Here is a 27,282-nt window from a genome sequence, read left to right as displayed (position 1 = left end):
GTACATAGGTATATTATATGAGATACATAAAACAATATCCTCGGGGTTATGTGTGTGCAGATACCTACGCATCGGGTATACGCACTCGGTAGTTATACACGACGTCGTATCGAATCAAATCAAATCACCCAGAGTCAACAATTTCCTTTGGATGATCGTAACGCGGAATAAGCGGGGTAAAAAATTCCGAAATTACGTGTCGAGTGGAAAAAGAAAGAAGAGAGAGATTTCTAATCATCGTTGAAATTAGATCCGAACGCGACGAACGATCCGCACTTTATAAACACCTGGCGAACAATGTATGTCATTTTTCTTGCTCACCGTTATCTCCCTAAAAACCCTATGGGAACTGTGCCGTTACAAACCCCGTTACGGGATATGTACGTGTGGATTCAGGATTGAGAAATCGTTCCTTGGTTCCGTCATATTTTTTTTTTTTTTTTTTTTTCTCGTGTTTTTGCGTTTTATTCGCATTCTATTTTTGTTCAGTTTTTTTTTTTTTTTGTTTCGTAAAAGCGTCGCCGCGGATTCCTTCATTTTTCAAGCTTTTGAATTATTAATGTTACACGGTGGTGTGCTCGCGCTTGCGCCTAGACGAGTGAGAGAAATGGGAACGGTGGTAAATGCTTGGGCCCAGAGCTTTACCTACAATTGTGCAATTTGTATCTAGAACTATCTTTAGAAAAGTTCACTGCATTTTACATATATCTGACTTTACAAATTGGTTAGATGCGCTCTAGACTGCAAAACTCCTGCACCAGATTTATTATCGTAATTCCCACGTGATTCATGACGTACGGGGCGCGACATTCACGTTCATACGGTACAAAACGCGGGGACTTCACAATGGGGTGGGTTGAAGAAATTTTTTTTTTTTTTATTCTCTTAGCATGAGGGCAGAATGTGTACCTTATAAAAAAAAAGTAAATTTTTTACTTGATATTTTAAGGTAGCCCACTCGTTTTTTGAATAAATAATTAATCGAGTGGGGTACTTTCAGCAAAAAAAATTTCGCTGTTGGGAGCAGAAAATTGAGACATATCGATTGGTTTTAGTCGTAGACCCACTTTGATGCGTCGCAATCCATGCATGGGTCGAAATATTCGAATTTCTCAATTCACCAGCGAGCCCGAGCTTTGCTGGAGTCAGGTAGCCAGCAGCGTAGCGCTTTGTTGTGAGACGTCACCTTCAGGGCTGAGCAGAGGTGACGCTCCACAACAAACCGCGCGCCCGTGGCTACCTGATGCCAGCAAAGTTCAGGTTTGCTGGTGAATTGAGAAATTCGAATATTTCGACCCATCATGTCTTAATTTTTCTGCTCCAAACAGCGAATAGTTGATGATTACTCGATCGATTGCATGAGTAGATGATTTTGGCTTTTAGATTTGGATTCCTAAGCTGATTATGTGTGGGATTACTTTTGAAGAAGCAAAAAAAAATTCGATTTTTGAGCGAAAAATGAATCACTGTTTTAGTTAGGTTTAATATGCTTTTCTTACGTATTTTGACCTCAGGAATCCGAATCTGAAAGGAAAATTCATCTATCTCTGAAATTGACCGAGTTATCGCCAATTTTCAGCTTATCGGGGTCAAAAATAAAAAATTTATTTTATGGTCTATTTTAATGTAACTTGAGCTCAGGAATCCGAATCCGAAAGAAAAATTGATCTATCTTCAAAAATGACCGAATTATCCCCATTTTTTCGCATTTTTTGGCATAAATTTGAGGATATCTCAAAGGGAAAAAATCTTAGCTCAATTTGGACAACGGATTCGTGTTCCTGGGGTCGAAATACGTAAGAAAAGTGCCATACGATCAATTTTAAAAAATCAAAATTTTTGGCCAAAATTTGAAAAAATCGTAAGGGGTACCCCTTGGAAAAATCTCAAATTTTGACCAAAAATTTTTATTTTTTAAAATTGATCAAAGGACACTTTTCTTATGTATTTTGACCCCAGGAACACGAATCCGTTGTCCAAATTGAGCTACGATTTTTTCCCTTAGAGATATCCTCAAATTTATGCCAAAAAATGCGATAATTCGGCGATAATTCGGTCATTTTTGAAGATAGATCAATTTTTCTTTCGGATTCGGATTCCTGAGCTCAAATTACATTAAGATAGACTATAAAATAAATTTTTTATTTTTGACCCCAAAAAGGTGAAAATTGGCGATAACTCGGTCAATTTCAGAGATAGATGAATTTTTCTTTCAGATTCGGATTCCTGAGGTCAAAATACGTAAGAAAAGCATATTAAACCCAACTAAAACAATGATTTATTTTTGGCTCAAAAATCGAATTTGTTTCTTGTTCTTCAAAAGTAACCTCACGTATAATCAGCTCAGGAATCCAAATTTGGAAGCCAAAATCACCTACTCATGCAATCGATCGAGTAATCATTGGGTGGAAAAAATTCTCTACTTGATATTTTGAGGTAGCCCACTCGTTTTTCGAATAAATAATCAAGTGGGGTACTTCCAACAATAAAATTTTTTCATCGGTCAAAAATCAAAACCCCACTCCACAATCGCCTCGAACCCCCTCGTATTCTATTTTTTCTTCCGTTGTTTTTTTTTTTTTTTCACGCGAAACACTCAAATTATCATCGTTACGATCACGTGCATATATCCGATTCGGGAATTATTTCAACGTTACGTGTACAGATCTTCCGCTGCAACCGGATGTTTACAACCCTTTAACCGTTGTGATCCCTATTGTGTACAGAGAATGTTACCCGTTCGCTATGGAGTGAAATAAACCGCGAGGTATTTTATATGTATATACACGTGTACGTCGGCATGTATGTATTAACACTTTGGAAAAGTATGTGCGATACATACCGCGATGATATATCCTCTAGTTTTCCTTCTCTCTTTCGCTTTCGTGTTATGTACGTATAGGCGTATAATGCATATCCTACCCATGTAGGGGGTGGCGTCGTGTTGCGTTCGAGCATATATAGCGTAGCAATGGGTGGCGAATCACGAGTGCAAATACCCTTGAAGTAGATTAGGTACTTGGCATGGAAATGCAGTGGTGCATATAAATGAGTATTTAAACACCGATCCGGCCACTAGTCACGCGATTGTCGTGCCCATATAATTTATACGTATACACTAAATTGATTTCACGAAAATTCTACGATTATTTTTATCTACGAGCCATAAATATCGGAATCAACTCCTCTGACGTACGCGCGACATTTTTAGGACTTTCGTTAACGTGTCCCTCGTACTCGCGTCGATATCAAATCAACTCTTTGCTCCCGAACGTGTTGATGCTTATCACATTAATTTATACATCCGTATTCGTCTCATCTGCTGTTTTTGCTGACGGGTCGTTGAGGTCGTCTCAAGATGCGGTTGTTACTCGAGAACCACTAAATTCGGAGGTGTGAGCCGAGAGTACGAGATGAAATCTCTGACAGGAGCGAGCGGTACGAAAAAGAGGATAGAAAAGAATAACGTTGATAATCATTTAATTTCGGTTAATGGTGTTTGGAAAAATCGTTCTCTCGAGACCCGATAATTTATAGTAATTTAATTTGCGATTGTGCGGACACGTTCAGTGCACACCTAAATTCGTGTTAAATATTTTATTTTATCGCACTTTGATCCGTACCAATAATGGTAACGACAGTAACAACAACAACAATAATGTAACCGACATGCGATCACGCGTGACGAATGAATGTACGATACGTGTGTGATATAAATGTAGAGATGTATAAATAAGTATTTTTCGCGCACACGTATCTACCGTAATGGCCATCGTGTGACACGAGTGACAAGATATAAGTGTGATTAACTCGGAAGCGAAGATATTTTAATCCGATACCGCGCCCTAGAAAATATATATTCTTCTAATTGGGGCCACCTGTTTTGAAAATTGGAAGTTTTACATCGTCGCTCCTCTGGGATACGGTGAAATTCTTCTCCCTATTTTATTAAATTCTTTTTAATCACCGTCGATTAATTTGCGGAAGCGGTTATTCGTTCTGAAATAAAAAGCGAATTTCAACGTCGCTTTTGATATGGAATTCGCAATTTTTCCATTCGTTGATTCTGTGGAACCTTACCGCGTTTCTGCGGATAATCTATACGGAAAAGCCTTCGTTTCCGTTCCATTTCGTTCCATTTCATTCCATTTCATCCAGCGCGAATAGATCTTCACGGTATACGCGGCTCAGCTGCTTCTCAACTATTTTCCGCGTCGTACGAGGAGAAGTTTGGCGAATATATACGCGTACAACATATATGAGGTACAACTGAAAACCGATTGTAAAAAGCCGCCTATACCTACTTTCTCCATTATCCAGAAAATCCAACCTGAAGTTCCGCAGATAAACGTATTCAATTTCAACCGAACATCATCCTATAAAGATTCATACGTATGCGAAATTTTTCATCCCACTACTCTTTGAAAGCATCTCCCTGGTCTTCCCGGTAACGGGTGACTCATTTTTTACCGATAATTACAACGTCCGTTGGAAAAATTTATCTCGGACAGACGTAAAAGCTCGAAAGTATTCCTATCGGTGATTCGATTTCTGTAGAGGTCCTTCTTCCGAATTGGGCTTTTGGAATCTCGTGCCCGGTCTCTTTCGATTTTCAGTATTAAATCCCATAAGTTTTTCCCTCATTCATTTTTTCTTCTTCTTTTTTTTCTCGTTTTTATTCTTCTTCCTCTTTTTCCACTTCTCCCCGGCAACTCTCTACCACATCACATTGTCTGATCCGAGGGCCGGGGGTTCAATAATGTCTCTGTATAAATCTGATTGCTCGCGAGGAAATCGAAAACTGTTATGGGCCTTCCGCCCCTATAGAGAGCACATCGGTCAGGCTATATGTATACACAGATAAGTATATATGTATTCTACAGTTGGTAGAGACAGGTATCGATATACGACCGGCGTAGCGGTATCGCTATAGCTATAAGAATCTGAAGATTGAAGGACCAGATGCTGCTAAGGGAACCGCGACTACCGCGGCTGGTCGTAGACGTATACTCGTCGTAGTCGTCCTCGTATGTACCGCGCTTCTTCTTCTCAGCTTTCCAGGAATTCCCTAACCGCTGTAAATCAACCGGGGAATCCCTCGTCCGCTTTAGAACCTCCAGCCTCCGGTACTCGCGTCGGGTGGGTGGGGCGAAAAAAAAAAGCGAAGAAAAAATAAAAGGGGGGGGTCATGAAATGTCTGCCGATAAAATACACGGGGTGGTAAAAGGCGTGGAGCCGGAATATACTATTTTCCTCAACGCCGTAGAATTTTTGGTATTTTAATCCAAGCCAATGTGCGTATTGTCTTGTCAGTTTTTTTTTTTCATTTTTTCTGTTGCTTTTTCTGCGTTCTTCGGATGCCTCCGCGTTACGTGGATTCATTTTATACGTAGACTCGCCTCGGGATCGCGGGATATTCTCGTTTTTCATTCGTATATCGGTTGTACTACGTGCGTTCGACACGTGTGTATGGATAGTTTATGCATGTACACAGGTTGTTATAACTATATCAGGGGCATCCAGAAAACGCCCTCGATTCACGACGCGCCCATCCAACTTCCTGAACCTTATTAAGCTGGCACTTCAACTAACTTCGATGGTCGAGTAAACTCACCGGAAGTGATACTAGAATATTCCCGGCTTGTTCACGCTCCGGTTGTTAATTTAGAAACAACAATTACGTTGGAACCAAGTGCAGAACCTCCGATTATAATACATGAGGTAAAGCGGTGCGGAGGAGTATCGCTAACTACCCCCCCCTCAGTCGAGATGTGAAAATTTATAATACATGCATTTATAATATGAATCTTGGGTAGGTGAGGCGTATGATTTCCATTGATTTGAATATCGGGAAAGTGAAGATATGAGAAAAGTGGAAGTAATTAATTAATCACGTTGATTATAAAATCAAATTGATGTTTTTTTCTCTTCTCATTTTTCACTCCTTTCGTTCAGCTTCTAATCTTTCACAATTTTGCATTTGCCCCCCCGTTAGCGACCCCCGTCTCCGTAAACACCACGCGGAGTTGCCGAAGAATATTATACCTCTGTTTTTTCATCCGGTTTTTGTTTGTTCATTCTTTTTCAATCATTTTTTGGAAGTTTTATAACTGAAAATAAACACTCGAGTTTTTGATAAAACCGCGCGAGTAGAACGCGATTCTTCCTTAGCTCCGCAGGAGAAAAAAAGAAAGAAAAAAGAAAAAGAAAAAGAAAGAAAAAAAACTCGAGTTTGTTGCCTGGCGGTGGTGGTGGTGGTGGCTCAGGGGTTATTTTTTAATCTCGAAAGACCCCCTACGTAATTGAGATTTTCAGTGCGCGGCGCTTCCGAGAGAGGATTCATCTTGGAAACTCTTTCTCGTATCGATCGCACCATCGCGCGCAAACGGCCCCGTATAGGTATAAACGCCGTGTATATAGGTACATACATTATACGGAGTCTGCAGGGTTAAAAAAGTGAACTACATTGTTGTTTCAATCTCTTTTTTCCTCTCCGCTGCCTCCTCTCTTTCTTTCTCCCATCCCTCCTGCAGCTTGAAATTCTCTCTTTTTTTTTTTTTTTTTTTTCATTTATTTTTTCTCCTCGGTATTATCCATACCCTGACGGCGTACGTCCGCGACTCAAAAAATCTGCGGTATTTATACCTGCACCCTGAATACCAATTCGTTTTTTTTTTATCGCATGTCTACCCGTGTACACGTCTGTCCGTTCAGCTTTTAAAAATTCTATTCTCCCTTTTTTTGTTTCTTCTCCTTTCTTTTCTCGCTCCTCGGGTCAACGCCAATTATCCTCTTATTCCGAAAACACGAAATGAAATGGAGAAACGAGGAAAATTCTCATTCGTCAATGGAGTACGAAATTTTTTTTGTTCGCTATTTTACTTCCTTCCTCTTTCTCGTTATAAAATTCTTAGAGGTGAAAAAAAAAAAAAAAAAAAAACACCCCTAAAGAAAATGAAAGAGGAAAAAATGTATGTATATCGCTCCACCGTAGGACTCATTTATTTTCATAAAACACATCACTTCGGTCGGGTTTTTCTGGGTATACGAACCATACGTATTACGAGTAAACATATTACCTTACATTTGAGCAATGAAAAATCGAGATCAAAATTGAGTCGGGGGGGGGGGGGTAGAGACTCGTATATCTGTCAGGTCGAGATGTTTGGCGAGCTCGAAGGAGGGGGGGGGGGGGAGGGGGTTGGAAAAACGTGGGCTCCTGAACGTGTTTTATTTCATTTTATTTTACTTTTTCCGAGAGGCAGGGACGGGCGGGGTGGAGGCGCGTGTAAATTCGTTAGTACATAGAAATGTATATAGAAATATATATATGCGTATATATACACGTGCGGGTTCACCTGCACCAGCAGCGGGGCAAGTAGTAATATTCCTCTTCCGATCCTGTGTGTGGGGGTCTAAATAATGTCTCCCTGTCGTCAATTCATCACTCAGCGTGACCCTCTTATTCTACAGAGTACATATAGCATTATAAGGTATATACATCTAGCACCATGTCCGTATAGCGCCGCTATTTCACCCATGGTTCCACGATGCCCCCCGGTTTTCCTCTTTTCCGTGACTCCCTTGCCCCGTTCTCCCCTTTCGGAAAGCTTTCCACGTCCGCGCCCGCCCCTCAACGAGAGTTTAGGCCATCGGGGCAAACCTGCAAACCAAATAAAACCAGTTCGCGAATCGTGCGATCAACTCCTTCGCGTTACCCGCACAACCACACTCGCACGTATTTACGTCTGTACGCGCGCGTACTTGGTTACGTACCGTACGTACACACGTAGGTATACCGTCTACGTTGCGCGCGCACCCCGCCCAACTCGCTAAAAACTGATCGTTTCATCCCTCAAGTTCATTATTTTGTGGAAGTGGCTCTATATAATGATCTCGAAGAGTTCGTGAATAGGGTAGAGAAGGAGAGAGAAAAAAAAGACAAAAAATGATAAGGGTTTTATGCGATTGTAGTTGTAGGAAGATTGGATATTTTTTTTTTGTCGTCCATTTTTTCTTCCCTCTATTCTATGTATGTGCGGAGGGAGTTTTATCGTAGCTTCCGCAATTCCAAACCGTTTCCGGATCACATCCACATTCGCGTTTCGCATTTCACATTCACTCGTATAGGTATAGGGTATACGTGTACCTGGGCATAGGACATATTTATACGTACGTACATACGGTGGATAGAGCTACGCGACCGAACCGTCTCATGATACGTTTACATACCAGCCAGAGTCTAGCCAGTCTAGCCTCTGTGTAGCTCCGTCCGCATCGGTCTGACCATCCATCCGTCCGTCCGTCCGTCCGTCCGTTCGTCCGTCCGTCCGTTGGACCGTCTGTCCTCCGTGGCGATGGTTACCAGGCAACCGGTAACCAGCATCATCCCCTATTCCTCTTTCCTCTTTCCCTTCAACTCCCTTCGTCGCCATAATTTTCTACCCCTCTTCCCTCTTCCCTCTTCCCTCTTCCCTCTGCCCTCTTCCTTCTCGCTGTTCTAATCATCATCCCTTCGATGCAACGAGGGACAACACCCAGTGAAAACACCACAGGTTATATATGTATATACGTGTATATTATGGTATGTACAGAGTGAAAATTTGTTTTATCGATTTGATCGGGAGGGAAAAGCCCTCATCGATAAACCCCGAGCGTGATGAGTATTATATAAATAATCAAATAAGCCGAGCGGTCGAAATGAATTCTCTTCCAACCCTTATATTTTTCTCTCCTTGATTTTGTTTTCAATTTTCAACTTTTTCCCTTCTCTTTTTGAATTTTTCTTTCAGTTTCAGTTTTATATACTCCATAAAATATGCCGTTAGCGTAACGGTAGCGGTAACTGGGTGGGGAAATTTGTTGGGAAATTTTTCAAGTGATACCGTAAACAGCTGCTCTATATATATTCTCTGTATAGCTGACCGATAAAGTAAATAAAAAGTATATAGTATAGCAGTATTCTATGTAAACGGATTTAGGAATTCCGAACAAGTAATTCGCGTTTCTCGGCGCGGTCAAAGTGAAAAAGGAAAAAAACTAGAAAAGAAAAACAGAGAAAAAAAAAAAAAGGCCCATGGACCAAACACTTGTCTGCCTATCCGTCTGTCCGTCTATATGTGTCTATACGTGATGGTTTATAACGGGAAATTGAGTAACGGGAGCAGCGGAGACGGGCAAAACGAATTCTTGGACCAAACCCTCAAACCATCCCTCCTCCCTCGGCTTACCTTCCTCACAAGAGATAAAAAAAAAACCAAAAAAAAAATAACGGCAAAAAATCCTTCGAGGATTTTCTCATGCTTGTTTAGGATAAACGAATAGAGTAGAGACGAGGTAGTTTTTCGAGAGGGTTTTTTTTTTTTTTTCTCGAAATCCTCGGCGCGGACTGCGAAATTCTCGCTGAGAATTTTGTATTTATTTATTTGTTCATTTACTTATTCATTCAATTTATTTTCACCCCTTGAGAGTGTAAAAAAAAAAGAAAAGAAATAATTACGAGAATTTGAAATTCGGGATCGATGATACGAGGGGAAAAAAGACGGGGAAGGGAAAAGAAATAAAAAAAAAAAATTAAAATGAAAAATGTTTTAATGCAGGTTAATACGACGTCCGGGTTTTACTTCTACATCCGATATCCGTCGACAGGGTAATTTAGTTGGTAAATTGCCGGTACAAAACGAAAGTTAATTTCACCCTGCAGGTAAAGGAAGCTGAGATCCATTACAAACGCCAATCACGAGTCCTGATTCGATCGGAGGTCGGTTCCCTGTAGCTCAGGGAGGAATTAGGGGTTGGGGAAAACCGCCCGTAGGGAGCACCGGCGCTACGCTATGTACTAGACGTCCGATACCATGCACGGGGAATTTATTTCGATTAGAAAATGAGGAATCGGTGGAAATACAAATAGAGGGAAAAAGATTTATTCCAACCGTTTAACTCCGATACGTACAGCTCGTCGAAGATACCGAAAAATAAATAGAAAACGAACAATTGCGATGCAGATTAGCGCGGTGATTCGATAGTAAAAACCGATAGATTTTATCTCCGATGCGCCTAAACTCTTTCCGATCGACTTACATCGCAAAATTTTTCACATTGATATTTTTATGTGTGATACTTGAATTGATTTTTTGGTTATTTTCTATTTTTCAGGCCGCCGCGATGTGGCCTGGGACGCTGCCGTTGGTGGTGTTGTTAACGGCGCTGCTACATCCATCAAGGTTAGTCATTGATTGATGATTTTTACACGGATTTAATCAATATCCAATCAAAATATCGTGTTCCGAAAGTTTGGTTTGTTACGTGTACCTGTAACATACAGCAACTACTGCCGCTGGACAGCACTGCAGAAATTTAAAAAGTACAAAACAAAATTGAAATCTATTTCAAACTCCGTTATAAAAATGAAAGGGCGAACAACGTCAACACCTCAGCTCGGATCATTCGCACGTCAAGGTCTTTTATCTCGCGGTAGCGGCGGCTGCTTCGAACAGCCGAAATAATCAAATATTCGCGAATAAAGTTTATTCGAAAATTATACGAAATTCGGAAAGAAGGAGGAAGAAGCGGAAGAAAAAGTAGATGCAAAAAGTCCCTAAAAGCGAGGGTCAGATACGTATAAGCACGCCTGGTTTGAATAGGTCCTCTTCCGGAGTCAGTCGCATAGCTCGCAACGACCAACCGACCGACCTATTGGAGCCTCGTCCGTAGGGTTTTCATCAGCAATCAGCCCGGGGCTACGGGACCAGCTTAAATATTTCACCGGTCCGCACGCTCGACGTCCTCACCACACGAGGCAGGTTCACGGCTGATGATGGCGAAAAATATTTCAATTTCATTTCATACAAACCTCGAGCAAAATATCGATACTCGATGGCCGCGAATCGCAGTCAATTAATTCTACGATACGTTTGGTAGGGAATTCAAGAAAAAAAAAGCGAGTCATCGTTTACACTTCTTTTCCTTCAAGGTTATATTTGAAGAGGAAAATAGTTAATGAGCTATTTTTTCTTCGACTCCTTCTTCGTCCTCTTTTTGTGACAAATGTTAGAACGTGTGCTCGAAGGTAGGGCGGAGTGAGGGGTGGTTTCAATCAGGGAAGTATATATATGTAATGTTATACATAGGTAGGTAAAAAATAGGGGAGTTGGGAAGAGAATCGAAAATAGTATATAGGTGTACGTACACGTACCCTGGTAACATCCGTATGTCGGATTTTAATAACGCTTTGTACTCTTTGGACGTGGTATAGGTACATAGATATAAGGACAATGTACATCATAAGAGATACAGGGTGTGCGAGTTATAAACGACGAAAGTGACGACGACGACGACGACGACGTAGCGTTAGAGCGGAAGGGGATGGTGACAATGAGTGATGAGACATGATGGGCTGCACAAAGCGAGTGGGTAAATATTTGGCTCATAAATGTTGACATTCGCGTGAACCTGCCGCCGTTGGTCGTCTTTTTCGTCGCTGTACGGCTATACCGTACGACGAAGAGGGCGAAGAACCGATGTGACAATAACTTCCCCCATACCTCTCGGAAACCTCGATCCTCAAACCTCAACCCTTTTTGCAAACTCAAAAGATACCCCGGTATGTACCTCCCCCCACTCCCCCCGGTAACGGAGTCCGTCCACGGAACGCCGCAAACGTTCAAATTGTATCGCGTGTTCCCCCGAGTAGTACGCGTGTCACCGATATTCTTCTTCGGGCGATACGATCGATTCTACATTCTCTTCTTATCCAAATAAAGAAACATCGCGCGATTGATATTCCGCGGGACGAGTAGTTAATGCAGGACATGAAACGCCGCTTCTTGTTTCGTTTTCTAACTTTATTTTCTCTTTCTCTCTTTTGTCTCAGTTTTTACCCATTCGAAATTCGTGCGGTATAATCGTCTTAGAGTGAAACGGAGATTTTATTATAACGCTAACGATAACGATGATTACCTGAGGTCGCGTTGCCCCTCGCAGAATTCAACATAGAAAAGAGAAACACGTAATGACAACGATGATAATAATAAAAATGGTAAAATGAGAAGAAAAATGATAAAATGTCTGGCTACAAGCGGAAAAAGAGCAAGGGGAAGAAGTAGCACCTGTTTTAATGTATGCGGTGACACGCGGCTTCCACCCCCCGTGCTCGGAGTTCGTGAGGGAATTAGTGGTTGTGAAGCTATTAAAGGATCATCTCGTTGTGTGCCCGGAAAACAATCCATCTTCGGTCTCGCAGCTAAGTAAGTCGTGGCTTAATTCTTACCCGGCTTCCTGCACGGCGACGGTTATCGTTATACCCTTGAAGGGACGTCGTATTCCCCGTAACAGACAACGTAATGAATCCTTTCGACTAAATCCGAAGAACCATACGTGGGATAAGCCCGTGGGGTTCCGTTTCGGGGAAGCGAAGAAGACGAAAAACGGCAATTTCTCGGAGCGGCGAGGGAGGGTTCAGATCCTTCGATTTTGAACATCCAGTCGCAGACATCGGCGGAGATATGATCCTTTTTTCGAACAATCTTCGTCCGAAAGAAAAAATAGTATCTCGTTATTTGGAGAAGCTGTTAATATTCGCGGAATCGAACGCGTCCGGCAGAAATAAGGGATCGGCTGAAATATTCCGAAGGTAACAAGGGTGGGAGATGAAATAACATAGAAGAAAATATACGGAGCGGATCATGGAGTGGAAGAAAAAATAAATACGCTCCGCAAACGCCGGGCGATATATAAACGAGCTGTAAGATTAAACGCGAAAGAAAAGTAAAGGGAGGAGAAACGAAGGATCGGTTTTTCTAAATCCGTATAGATATATAGGCGGGATATATATATATGTATATATAATACCGAGAAACTCTGGATCTTGTATCTCCCAGAAGGACACTGTCCGACGGGGTATTCCTTGAACCGGTCGACCCCGGAGCTTGTTCGACCCCGACGTGTCGTAATTTGAAAGTCCAATGCCGGAAATTGCATCCCCCAGAGTTACGATGCCCAAACCAAATCAATGCCCAGATCTGTATGGTCGCGAAAATATATATACAAACTACCGCGCCCCGTACACACTCGGCTGTACGTTATATTATCGGCTCTACGTATTTGTATCGACCCTTCGACTCGCGCATTACCGACACATCGACGAGACATTTGGCACCCACTAGTCGCGGTTGTTTCATTTTCATTCCTATCCGTACGTGCGATCCGATTCTACGATACACGGGGAGATGGAAAAATTTTTATAGAATTTTATTTCCAGCGGTGTTCGAATTCTTTTCGTCATTTTATGAGAGACGAAAAAAAAAAATTAGAATTAAAACAGTTTGCCAGAAAATTTGCAAACGCGTGAATCTACGGTTGGCGTTTTTTATTCGTGAAAATTTTGTGCTTTTTTCGGAAAGTTTGTTTCGATAACATGGGCATTGCAAAAGTGTGAATAAAATTTTCCCGAATCGGCGAAGTTCTGACCGAATGACTTTGGATAAGGGTAGAATATGTTCGAGGGTTGTCGGACTGTCTGGTGCAGAAGTATCTACATGTAGGGGGTAATAGCGAAACGGGTTTCAGCGTTTCAACGTTTCTATGTAAATTATACATCCAAGCGGCGAGTAGTAGTGGGTACCCCACGCTTGGGCAGCAACAGCTGTCGCCAGCCTGACGGAAGATTAATTTCCTAGTAATTTGCGGTCTGCGCATTGCAGTTCTACCCCCTATACCTGTATACGCAGTTAACGCGCGTTACAGTATCTGTACATCGTATCTGTAACCCCATATTGCAATCCCTTGCAAGGTCCGTTTCGAATACCCCCCCCCCCCGCGTCCACCGCGTCATGTGACACGAAAAAGGACGTTCCGTATCGCGATGAAAAAAAGAAACAAAAAAAAAAAAAGAAAAAAAAACAAACGGAGAAAAAAAAATAATTCATGTCGTTGGAATAAGAACGGATCTCGACGCTTTTCGCCGATAATCGGATGACGGGAAATACGACGTTAATTTTGAATCACCCTGTATCCGAAGAGAAGTGGTGTGTGCGTATAACGCGCGTACGTAAACGTGTCGCGTGAGGATTCGGGAGTAGGTACGCGGGTATTACGATCGAGCCGTCGTAGCGCCTGATCACTTATATTCAGTTTTTGCTGATCCCCAGAGCCCGCGGCGTTGAACATTGTGTGCCTGAACTTGAGAGCGAAGAGTTGATAGAATAATCTGAAGCACACCTCTTATCCGCTCAGCTGTGATCCGCGCGAGAGGATTTCAATGTCAAAAATGTAATGTAATGTCCCCCCTCGCGTTCGTATACCGCGACGATACTCGCGACCACGCCCGTCCCGTATACCTATATATGTATATATGTATAACGACCGCGGACACTTTTTCAAACGTTAATTAGATGAAAAAGGGTATCGGGATATTAATTAGGAGAAAAATTCTCTCTAAAAATAATTTGAGTGTATAGGAAAACTGGGGATGGCATGCGACCCGCACTATATACCGTAACGTGCCGCTTGAACGCCGGTAATAGAACGAGTCTCATTACAAACTTAATATAAAGCACACTTGATATAATCACGATGGCGATACATGGGTACATAAAATACACGTACGCGTATACCTGTGTTTTTTATATGTATAAAAAAATGTATAAAAAATTCATACGACCGTGTTTTTATTATTATTAATATCATTAATATTATTATGTACGTAGTTTGATGTATTTACGCATTATACGTATATGTATATACTTATTTACGTATATATGTATATTGTACATGTGTATGTATATATATATATATATATATCTTCATCCGGTACCGGACGTATAGCTCAGGGTCCTCTCTCATTAACACGGCGCCGCCCTCATTAACTGCTCTTCGAGTCTTCTCTCCGTCCCCGTGTCGGTAGCGGCGGGTAGCACCGAGCCACCACCACCACCTCTTCGTCGCCCCCGTTCCCAGTTTTTCCCTGTTCTCCTTTTCCCTTTTGCTTTCATGAAGGAGGTAGGCCGTTCAGAATCAACCCTCCTCCTTACCGAGCAACCGACCACCCTTACCTCGCCCATTTCACCACCCTGCACCGTATTATATACTTATATACATAACTTGTACATACAATCTATATCTGTATATTATATGTATACTTGACGGATCTCGTGCGCGCGCTAATTGTTTACCCGTCATACTTTATTATTAGCACAATGTGTAAGTGGGTTACCAACATCGGCTAGACGAACGTCTATTTATACGTAATACCCTATATTTATACGTATATATTCCAATCTGAGGGTGGTAATAGCTGCCTATAAACTGACGAGATACGGAGGGCGGGAGGGTGGGAGAACAAGATGTGTGAGATTACGAAGGTTTATAAGTGTCTGCCTAGCGATAGTCGTCGCGGTGGTCGCTGCGACGAAAGGGAAAAAAAACTAAAAATATTAAGAGAGAGAACGAAAGAGAAAGGAAAAAAACTAACAAGTTGTCATCTTATTCTTCTCCCAGCTCGTGCTTTTTATTCTTGAGGTCGACGGGGTCGAGGGATGGGGAGGAAAATAGGGAGGGGAGAGTCAATCTGGAATTCAATAATGCCTGGGCGTCCCGGCATAACGATCGAACTAGGAGTAGGTATTTTTTTCCATCTTTTTTTTTTTTTCTTTTTCTTCTTCTCTTTTTCGGAAATAAATCAGTCGGTTCAAATCCCAGAAGGAACCGTCGAGTGAGAGATTTACAAACCGAACCTCGATTCGCGATATATCGATTCCTCAATTTTCTCTATTTTTATGCCAGCTATGTGCCATTATATCGTTATCATCGAAGATTAGGCGCACCAGATATCATCGCCCTGGTTTCGAATTCGTCTAGTTCGAAATTAGAAATCGGACGGAATTCATCTTGTACTCTTTTTTTTCCTTCGTCTCATCATTCATGATAATTTCTCGTCCACCGTTAGAATTAGTGGTGAAAGAAAAAAATTCTAAATTCCGAGTGGGATTAATAGGAGCACGTTTAATCTCTTGTTCGCGGTCCGGTCTTATACGCCCCGTCAGTTTTACTCACCGCATCGTCGCGTCGCTTTGCGAGAACTCTTCCAGCAACCGTTCGTGTACGACGACCGCCGACGATCACGAGAGTTCCGGTTTCTCCGTATATTATAGGTATAATATATTATATCGTTAAACCACCTCGGTTTCCGCAGATGTCCACGTTCGCACGAACTGTACAGACCTCAAAGACTCCTCTTCGAGCCCGTCGGATAAAAGAAAAGTGGAAAATAAAGAAAATGAATAAAATGGAGTAGCGCACGTGTGCGTATTATTTAGTGATTTTTCTTTTTTTCTTCGTTTCGTAACAAAGGTATAAAGTCGTGCGTGTATATACATCGGTCATCCATGTTTTATCCCCCTTGTCCTTTTCGTTTCTTTTCGTTTATTTTTGAAATTTTTTTTTTCAATTCATTAAAAAAAAAATTCTGACCAGCAGCAGATACTACCCCACCCCTGCGGAGAAAACTCATACGTACGCGTTATGCACAATGGATGTACCTATACCTAAGTCTTTAATCTCCAACTTCATAATACAAAAATACCTGCAAGTAGAAGAAAAATATTCAAAGCCAAAGCCAAAACCCCAAATCCTTTTTAAAAGGGGTTTTTCGTTGTACACGTTGAAGTAAAAAAAAAAAAAACACCCTTCACCACCTTATATATTTGGTGTATACAGACGCGTTGTTGTAGCGTACCGCGAAGTAATTATTCTTTTTATTTGTTATTTCGTTTTTCCCCTCTTCTCGCGATTCGAATAAGAGAAAAAGAGTATGGATATATATATATATAAGTGTATACGTGTAACGATCATATACGCGTATAAAGGGAAAAACCGTAAAAATAAAAACCGTACAAGTTAAGGCTGGGATTATATGAAAACAAACTCGGCGTATAGTGGACGGGGGTAAACTTTTTTATTGCCAGAGATAACCCTAAGAGGGTGGGTGGCGGTAGTGGTGGCGGTCCGACCAAACTTGCAGAAGTTACAATACTCGGGCCTCTCGGTACTTTACGGCTCGGGTGCCATTGTTGCCCGTTCTCTGTTTATATACGCCCCTGGTCCCGTTCCTCGACAACCACCGACCCCTTCCCTTCCACCAAAAAAAGACCTCACCCCCTCCCCCTCTCGCCCTCAGACCTCGAGCATCCCTTACGTCTTCAGAGGCGCCCGCCGGCCAGATAAACACTCAGCCGCAGCTGATATATAAGGTATACCTGTATGTATTTAGATATGTATGCACACGTAACTGTATATATATATATATATTTATATGTGTATCGAACATATACGTACGTACATACGTGCGTTGTAATCATGTATCTATATTGTTCATCCGTATGTACATGGCTATGTACAATGCAGAAACAGCTCGCCACCTGCTACTCTCGTCCGTTTGTCTTCTATTCACACTGTACATGGGTATGCACATATGTATTCAGAACGTATGTATTTGTGTATAATGTACATACATCCGTCCTACGTATATTTCTGCAGGTGTCTCTACCGGGGGTACTTCTGTCGGGGGTGTCTTCGGCAAAGGTTTCGGTGTGGCGCGATCCCTCTCTAAATGCTTCGGGGGTGTTTTAACTTAAATATTTATCAACGCGTTTACATGGTTATGCGGTTTTATAAATCGACCCATTTACGGAGAAGCCGCATCTTCGATAACTCCAGATCCAGAGCCTGTTCTCTCGTCTGATAATTATTTTTTTGTTCCCTCCTCTGAATCATTAGAAACCGAAAATTGGGGACGGAGTAATTCGGTTGAGAAAATTTTTGAAAACGTTCGCTCGTCGAGTATCACCCGAGCGAAAGTATTTCCTCTTTCTTTCAAGATCGAAATTCCGTTTCGAGATTATTCTTTGATTAAAAACATAACGGAGAAAGAAAAAGAACGTATACAAAATTATAGCCAGGTAACGCCGATCAATTTTAATGGGGTGTGTAAGTGTACCTGCTCCTATAACATTTATTATGTACACGCACACCTGTGTAGAGATGCGTATGTGTAGACAATATGCGCTTCGTGGATGTGGGCGATTGGTTATTATTATCCTGGATTTGGTCCGCCCCCCTCTTTATCTTCCCCTCGAATTTTCATCCCTTCTTTGGATCCCGCTGCTCTCCGCTGATATTCAGCCTGCACACCTCGTCTCTCTGTTCTCCTCTTCTTCTTCTTCTTCATTTCACCACCACTACCCCTTCCCCTTATCACTGCCTCTTATTCTCCTCCTCGTCATCGCGGGGCCACACCAACCCCCTGACCTCACCGCCCTGAAACTCACCCTCCCCCTCCCCACCCCGACCCGCCATCCCCAAAAAGCGCTTTGATCGTCACAAAGCATTGCTCTGAGCTTTGATAATTGGCTCTACGAGGGTCCCGGCAAAGGAATTTTCCAAGGTTGGCTTTGTCCGTATATATATATATATATATGTATGAGCCTTGTTCTCACGGGTTATATTCTGATATAGGTACAGTACGTAATACCACATTCCACCCACATCATCATCATCGTCGTCCTCGTCGTCGTCGTCGTCATCATCGCGTAATACACTCGAAATGTCTGTGTGTGAAAGAAAATCGTTGTACGTACGATTTTCACGTATCGTTACTCGTGTGTGTTGATCTCATACAGGTCACGAAGCACAATGAATATTCTTTATTAGTTATTTCACGAGTTTGATGTGAAAATTTCCTCTTTTTACAAGGATGACTGGTTCATTTCTAATCCTATAGCTGGTGGTGACGTGACTGATAAAATTTAGCATGCTCATTGCTCGATGAATAAGGAAGTCAGCTCCTTCCGATCTTGGGGTTTGAAAAAACTCACCCTGTACAGCGTATACCGACGCGGTGTACCTATAAGAAAGGAATTAGGGGTTGAAATTACCGGAGAATTAGATGGAACGGGGGTTTAGGGTTTGAGTGGAAACTCTGGGGATGGTATAAGGAAAACAGCTATACCAAACACATTTGGTGGATCGTTGAGAATCACTTTGATTAATACCCGGTGGCTGCTTGGATATTGATGAAACGGTTCCGCTCATCGGTTGAGATCGTTTGGCTGGCGAAGAGAGAGGGAGAGGGAGAGAGAGAGAGAGAGAGAGGAAGTGAGAGTGGAATAGGAAGAGGAAGACGACGAGGATGAGTAAAATGAAGGGCGCGGTAGAAAATAGGGGGATGAGGATGTGTATCAGAGAAATTTTAGGGGTTTGAGAAAGCTCTCTACTTCCTTAATACACCCCTAATACATTCTCCCGCTGACTGCCAAGCAAAGCAGGGCTTTCGGGAAAACATAACATCGGCTTATTGTGATTAATGTCGTTGTCGATTGCAGCATGCGGAAGTGTTTGCCGATCCATCAACCCTTCAAATCTTACCGTTTACTTACTTATATACTTCACCTATACCGCGCACCACACCCTCGATACACACCCCCCCCCCCCCCCCCCCCCCGTATGTTCATCGATTCGAAATGAAGAATAACCTTATTCTAGCCGGTAAAAATTTCATCAAATTTTAATACCCACCATATGTGTCATGTACCTGATTTCAGATATCAATATCGCGTGCGATATTTATTCATAATTTTTTTTTCCCCGATAAATTTTATCCCACTCATCCAATCAGTGAGGATGAAAACGGAAAGAAAATTCATTTACGAATAGAAAGCTGTAGGGAAAAGAAAAAAAACAAAAAAAATGGCACACTGCAAAACTACATCTACGTGAAAAAGACGAAACAGAAAAAATATATATATTATACATATATACATATACTGCTTAGCAATTAACCCAGAAAAAAGCCCGCGGTGACGTACATGTGTGTACAGTATATACGGGGGAAAAAATGTTATTCCTTAATTGAAACCACTTCACTATTTAACCCTATATACTTGGATGTGTGTGTCAGGAGTGTGTACATTCTTATGTGTATGTGTGTGAGGTAAAAGTGCTTATTTCAAGTATTTTTATAGGGTCAGTAATACCGCCGATTATAAGGACGACTTCCGCAATTATCAGACTATTATTACTGGCAATTTCCGGGATTTTTCGTCCCTTGTTTTTTTAATTTCTTTTTTTCAATTTTTTCCCCCCTACAACCCTTTGATATTAACTGGTGGAGTGGTTAGGTAGGTCTTCCATATTTTAACCTAACCCCTCTTTTAAAAGCCTTTCATAATGGGTCAGAAATAGAGAACGAGACGGAAAGAAAGAGAAAAGGAAGTCAGGGAAAATAAAAGGGAGATGATGGGGATTATTTTTGTGTGGTTTTTGAAGCCCGCAAAATTAGCGCACATAAGTACACCTTGTGTACGCACAAGTATATGTATTTTCTTTTTTCGAATTAGTTTTTTTTTTTTTACCCAAAATCGAAAAAAATCTAAGGGTTACTCTAGAGTTTTTCGGGTTTCAGATTGACAAATATTAACAATTAAGATAACGAGTGCATAATATTCACGACGTATAATGTTTGCGTATGCCTTAGCCGTTATAGTGGCAAATAGACGACAAAGAAAGTTGTGATATCGAAAATTTTCGGACTTCCATCTTCGTCGCATTAGCGGTAGTTACGTTAGCTTTTTGTCGTTTGAAACCTAAAAGATCTTTGGAGTTCTATTTTTCGTGAAAATATATAACACGTTCCACCTTTCATTTCTTAGCCATATATACGTACGCTGTACATATACGTACAGGTATACCAGACATGGTGAACATAGTTTGGAAACTGTTTGTCGTAATTCCAGTGGCTTTTGCCTCCCTCAACTTTGCAAGGTTAATAATTCCTTAGCCCTGCCAAAGTACAGACAGTAGACTCTTGACATTTCTCAAGAAAATATCACCCTCATAGCTGAGGTATAACACAGTCGACACTTCGCACAATAATTCTTCTTTTATTTTTCTCAAGCGGTACTGGAGAAAAGCAGAAAAACGGAAAGAACAGACAAAAAACAGACAAAAAACGTAAAAGAAAAATATATATCAGGGCTTGGATATACTTAAGCTTAAATGAAAGCAGGAGTCAGACAATTTAATTTAATCCTTTGCTTTTTTTCACGATTGATTGCAGATCGATCAAGCCTAACTTCAGGGAGGTGGAGAAAAGGGTCCTGGACGAAATTCTTGGACCAGGAAGTTACGATGCCCGTATTCGTCCGAGTGGAGAAAACGGGACTGGTAAGTTAGTCGGTGAAATTTTGCAAAACGAGAGACCGGACAAAAAAAAAAAAACAACCTTTCAGACCTTTTAAACATCTCATGGCGTATCGAGCTGCTGGATAAAAAACAAAAAAGACAGATTTTCAGTAAAACTTATCATTAAATAGGTATAAAGAAAAAGTGAAAAAATTCAACTTACATATCATATAATATAACATAATATTTTGCGACAAAATCTGCACCGCCCCTCCGTCCAATTAAAATTGCACTTCTCCTCGCAAGTTCGTTATTCGGGTTCGATGATTACATTTAATACACACGATATAAAAATACGTAATTTTTTTCAATCGTATTTTTTTTTTTTTCTTGCAACAATTATCGATCAAATAATCAATTAGTTATATACGTAATCAAATTACTATACTCGCGGGGGGGGGGGGGGGGGGGGGGGGGTGTTGTTGTCGTATGTACGGGCAATATAAGAACAGCTCGTGCAGGAAAATATTCATCAATATATGAGGACACTGATAAATATTAGATAAAAAAATTGAACGAAATAAATAAAAATTCACAATGGGGTGAACGTATAAAATTTATTGGCATTGGTACATACAGACAATAAATATAACGGGATATATGCGAGTATGTAGAATGATAAGCGCAACGAACAAAAAATACCTAAAACAAAATCAACAAGAAAAACCAATGAAAGGAGGGAATGAAATAAAAGTGAAATTTATCTCTCACGTAGAATGCAGACGTTATAAACTATATATAAACTAGAATTTAACGACGTATGTGTACGTAAATGTGTAGCTATATGTACACGTTACACAATAAATGTAGGGTACTTTGAAAAATAAATGTGAGAAAATTTAAAACGAAGCGCAAGCTTGCTGAAAAGAAAAGGAAAACCAGAAAAAAAAAAATATAAAAACTTTCAATATTTCTCACGTAACCCTATTTCGCGACGTGCAAAGGAAAGACTGAAAAGAAAAACTACATGAGAAAAATCGGAGAAACAAATGGATAAGAAAAAATCACGTGCAACAAATGTCGCTTGTATTTTCAATTTAAAAATCTTTCACATTTTCTCGTTCCGGTTGCGTGTGAAATGACGTTTGCTTGCCTGTCGCCCAACTCTAATTGTAGAATCTGGAATAACTTGGGAAAAAAAAATCATCACAAAAATTATCGGACGACTACGCGATTCCCTACGCGTATGCAGAATGAAAAAAATTCATTCCTCCTTTTTTCTTTTTTAATTCATTCAATTTATTTTCCTTCCTCTTTTTTCGTTTCATTACATTTGATCGAGGCCGGTATACGTTATAGATATAAAATACAGGCGTTCGTTAGGCTTTGCAAATACAACTGTTCGGATTTCTATTCGCGTTTGATGCTTCTACTGTCGCGCTTCGGATTCATTCGTTACTTTAAACATTTATTTTTCGAATTTTCATTTCATTTTCTTTTTCTCTGAACGATTTTTTTTTTTTCCATCCGATCCATCAGATACATCGAGGTAGAAAAAGAGAAAAATAAATAACATAACACGTGGCAAAATTTGAGAGGCTTGTGCACATTACGAACGTGCAAATTATGCCGAAATGAGACGGAAAGAAAAAAAAAAAAGTGAGAAGAAAAAGGAATGAAAAAATTTTAGCCGCGTCTGGACTGGAATTTAAAAATTAAAGCCGAGCAAAGCGAGTAGACGGAAAAGGAGAAAGGACGCATATTATATTTCTATATACGTTCAGAAAGTCTTGCTAACAATTTGAAGAGCTTAAATTTTTCGTGCACTTGAATTGAAGGATATGGAAAAAAAACTGAAAAGAAAGAAAAATGAATTCATAAAAATGGCAAGTCAGCTTCGTACCGTTTCTTTGGAGCGTATAAACTTGCCAATATTTATGGAAGCAGGTGCCACCGTATTTCACCTATAGGTAGGATACCATCTCATAAACTGCCCTCTCAAATTCAGAAGCAATCTATCAAATAGTCGCTGGTATGCGGAACAGCAGTTTCGGGACGTACCTACGATGTTTATACAGATGTGTACGTATAAATTGTACCTAGGGTGAAATTTATGAAATTTTCAAACCGGAAACCGCGCGAGGTTTCCCACGAATCAAGTTGGGCTTTTTGGGAGCGAGGGGCGCGGGGGAGGGTGAGGGTGAGGGGTTGAAACGGAGTGAGTCAAATTTGGCCGATCTTGAATTGCGGGTAGGTTTATAGGTATAGGTCCTCGGAAATTATACAAACTTCTAATTTGTTTGGGTAAGATAACGCGCGGGAGCTCTTCGTATTTTCCGGTATACGCTTTTATAATATATACATATATACACACATAGGCATGTGAAATATATATAGACGCCTATACTTGTGTATATTATATACCTACAACCTTGTAAGTACCTAACTCGTACCGCATATACCTTATACTTGAAGTTTTGGAATTTAAATTCGACTTACGTTCGCTGGTGCAAGGATAAGATATCGCATATTCAAACCGTCCGTATATAGGTATAATGTACTACCTGCAAACTAAACAGATTTGCGGACGAAGGAATCTACGGGCTACAACCTCGTGTACATATACTTATACGTTATACATACGTCGATTCGTGGGGATGAACTTTAACGCGAATTTAACCAAGGTATACGGTGTGTTATGTACCTTACGTATGACGGGCCTATTTATGCACCTATACGTCTGCTGCGTAACGTATTACGTCTTCTAAAATTCAGCAAACCCAGCGCGATAATTTCGATAACGTCACAGACTCGAGCAGAAATTTCGAGATATACCTATAGGTACGAGCATTGAACTCTAAGAACGACAAACCCTTAATTACCAATCCTCATCCATCAAGTACGTCTCGCTTCCAACTAACATTTCGGAATACATTGCGTACCTGGCTCGAGAATGTAATTAACATAAATATATCGTCCGAGTACACCTACTTCGATACGCAGACTCGTACACGTCGATATTATCAGATCTAATACTTATGCACCATAGGTATACAGGAATTAGTAATTCGCTGAACAATTATAATATAATGTGATATAATACGATATAATTTAATGTAAGGTAATGTAACGTGATATAATACTCTCGTACCGCTATGCGTCCTACGCATATATGTACCTGTGTGTAGAGGCATGTACTTCGTATATGCGTTGTACTACATCAAGCCCTGCGTAATTATTATCTTCACTCAACGGGTAGAGGGCGACGAACAGACTCGGTACAAGGAACCAACCCTTGAATTAACGGTGAAACGCAACGTTGCAGAAATAATTCACTTCCTTCCAAGTTCAACGGAATATAAGTGATAATATACTGCGGGGCGGTGCTTCATAGATAACCGCTTTGTTTCATTGACATCAATCCTCGAGGAGGGAAAAAATTGAAAACTTTTTTTTCCTCTCTCTCATCGCCCGAGTTGTGCCGAAATTTGCGACAAATTATCCGTAAAATTCCTTACGGAAAAGGTCGAAGTAATAAATTAAATCAATGCGAAGAATCTCCGGAAATTGAGAGAAAGAATAAGGACAAGGGTGTAAAAAGAGCGAAAAACGAAGAGGGAAAGATATAAGAGAAAAGAGAAAAATAAATACAATCGAGAAAGGGTGAGATGGAATAGCTACGTTGAGGCTCCGCAGCCCTACGGGGTCGCGGAACGGAACGGGTACAGATATAAATAAAGTTTAACGCGAACGCGCAATTGCCGCAGCACGACCCGGGAACTCCGAAGGGTCCGTATCCTTACACACGGTAAATGATTCGGTGCGTTTCGGATTTTGACGCGTAGGTAAAATTGAGCAATAGAAGATCACGTGGTTTGAGCGTCCCTAACTTATTTTCTTCCATCGGGCTCCAGCCGAGAAAAATAAAAATGTAGCAGTCGGCTGATGAGAACCGGAAAAAATATATCAGATATTCGCAAATACCAAATACTCCGAATTATGCACATCTCCTCCGTATGCCCTTTAGGTGTGTACATAGTCGAAGCCAATACGCGTCTCCCATCTCCGACGGTTAACGTTGCTCTCCTGCTGCATACGTAGGTATACATACATACACACACGTGTATAAGTTATGCGAATATGATGTGTATGGATAGATAGATGGATAGATGGATAGATGGATAGATGGATAGATGGATAGATCGATATATACATGGATGTATAAGTTATGTATGTATATAGCGCGCGCACGTCATATTCCGCAACGCCCCAACCGATAATTCAATATGGATGGGGGGGCTTAATTCGTTTTGTTGCGCATGTCTCGAGCGAGCATCGGTACGTGCCGACGTATAATTAACGAATATATTCACTCTCCACATAAAGGGACACACACGTGAAACTATCCCCTCACGTGTACGTGTATACTTACGTATACTTATGTATGTACCACTTACATAGATGTGCGCTTCGGTGTCTCATGACTATCTCTCGAAACGTTGCTGTACAGCGTATACATGTATATCCTATAGGCGACCGCCGCCAACCACTGTATAGGATAATTTTCATACACCCCCCATCGACCGGCATTCGCATTTGCGCCCTCTGGAACCAAAGGAAGGGTCGTCCCTTTCGGTATATCACCGGTCCTCGAAACGAATCAACGATTCAGATTTTTTCCCTTTTGTATCAAGATTCCATTTTATCTTTCGAATAGCGTGAGAGAAAAAAATAACCGAGGGATCAGACATATACGGTTGGAAGAAGGAAATTGAACACCGAGTCCGAAGGGGTTTCTTTTTTTTTTTCTTTTTTTTCTTTTCTTTCTAATCGAATAAGGGACATCCGGTTCTAACCGGTTGGTTAAGGGTTCGGCGTGGAAAAAAACCTTCTTCCGGAAGAGGAAATCGACGTGATTTTAGTAAAATAACGTACGGTAGCTTTTTTGCAGTTCAAAATCAAAGTGAAGCTCGAAGTAACTTCAATCGCAAGGTATGTCGTCCGGAAAGATTGAATGTGCCCCGTGTGTACGAAGGATTCAACCCTACGGTTCCCTCAGGGTTGACATCCGGTTCCAAACTGGGAGAAGGTCACCCAAAGTAATACGTAGATAGGATAGGCGTACACGTACGGAAGGAGAGAACGACCGGGCCTAATTTTTTTTCGCGAGAATTGCGAGAAACATTCCGATAAAGATGACGAAAGAGAAGTAGAGAAAATTAGGATGTATCCAATGAGAGGACTACGAGACTGTGGATGTCCGTCGGATGGTTGGAACATCCGCAGATTGGATATAAATTCTGATGAGATTTCCGGTAAGAGCAGAAAAGACAAAAAGAACATTTTTCGAACATCTTTACCGCATGTTTTCCGACGACCTCAAACCACGTGCTTTCGATCGGACGGTCTTCGAAAAGTAGAAATATCGCGTGAAAGTGTGTACGTCGAAGTGAAAAGACGCGACTAGAAGGTACATAAAATATAGGAAATAGCTCGAGTATCGAGCAGGGTAACACCGTTAGGGTATTTCAGACCGATAAATACGTTTTCTCGTGGAAGTCTCTTTGATCTCTTTGAGCTCGCGATTTCGGTGCTAGAACGGGGTGGCGTACGTGTAGGTATACATCCGAAGGAAAGTGATCTCCTTTCCACTTTCGTCGTTTCAAAAAACTTGCGACGTTACGTAGACTTTCGGGTGTGTCTACCTCGGCAAGGAGATAGTAGCGATACGAATACGTGGCGATACGAGAACGCGAAAACGCGCGATGGGCTTGCGAAAACTTCGCCTAGACTCCATAGCCGTGAAGAAGGCTGACCCGAACACCTGTAGTTTTATCCGCACAGGGTCGAAGGTTTGAAGGGCAGGTCATTTTACTTTATTTTCTTCCGTTCCTTTTCCCCCGAGTAAAAAGAGTGCAGTTCTTTCCATAGGGCAGTGTTGCGGTTGCCGGACTCAGCAGGGTCTGTAAAAGACTGGTATATGAGATAAAAATGGCTTATCTTCACATCAGACGCCTTACCGCTGGTTTCGAGGCACTTGGCCGTGGTGCTGGTTTCTAAGCTTGGCCTCGACGTCGTGTAGCTTTTCGCCTCCTTTTCAAGGCACTC

The 27,282-nt window shown here is 41.2% G+C and overlaps 1 protein-coding gene across 10 annotated transcripts in view; it reads left to right on the top strand.

The window, feature by feature from the left end:
• Positions 1 to 27,282, top strand: part of LOC105690746 (glutamate-gated chloride channel) — an 84,172-nt gene that overhangs the window by 31,823 nt on the left and 25,067 nt on the right. For all 10 annotated transcript variants that reach the window (XM_048658637.1, XM_025746115.2, XM_020855083.2 and 7 more), the window contains 2 exons: positions 10,156 to 10,223; positions 21,110 to 21,216. In XM_048658637.1, the coding sequence (XP_048514594.1) occupies positions 10,165 to 10,223; positions 21,110 to 21,216 (166 nt within the window). In that variant the 5' untranslated portion in view covers positions 10,156 to 10,164. Of the gene's footprint in view, positions 1 to 10,155; positions 10,224 to 21,109; positions 21,217 to 27,282 lie in introns of those variants that run through there.

Source organism: Athalia rosae, chromosome 7, assembly GCF_917208135.1.
Source record: "Athalia rosae chromosome 7, iyAthRosa1.1, whole genome shotgun sequence".
In the NCBI taxonomy this organism is placed as follows: domain Eukaryota; kingdom Metazoa; phylum Arthropoda; class Insecta; order Hymenoptera; family Athaliidae; genus Athalia; species Athalia rosae.
Note: the sequence above shows the minus strand (reverse complement) of the source record. Positions and strands in the feature narration are given on the sequence as shown.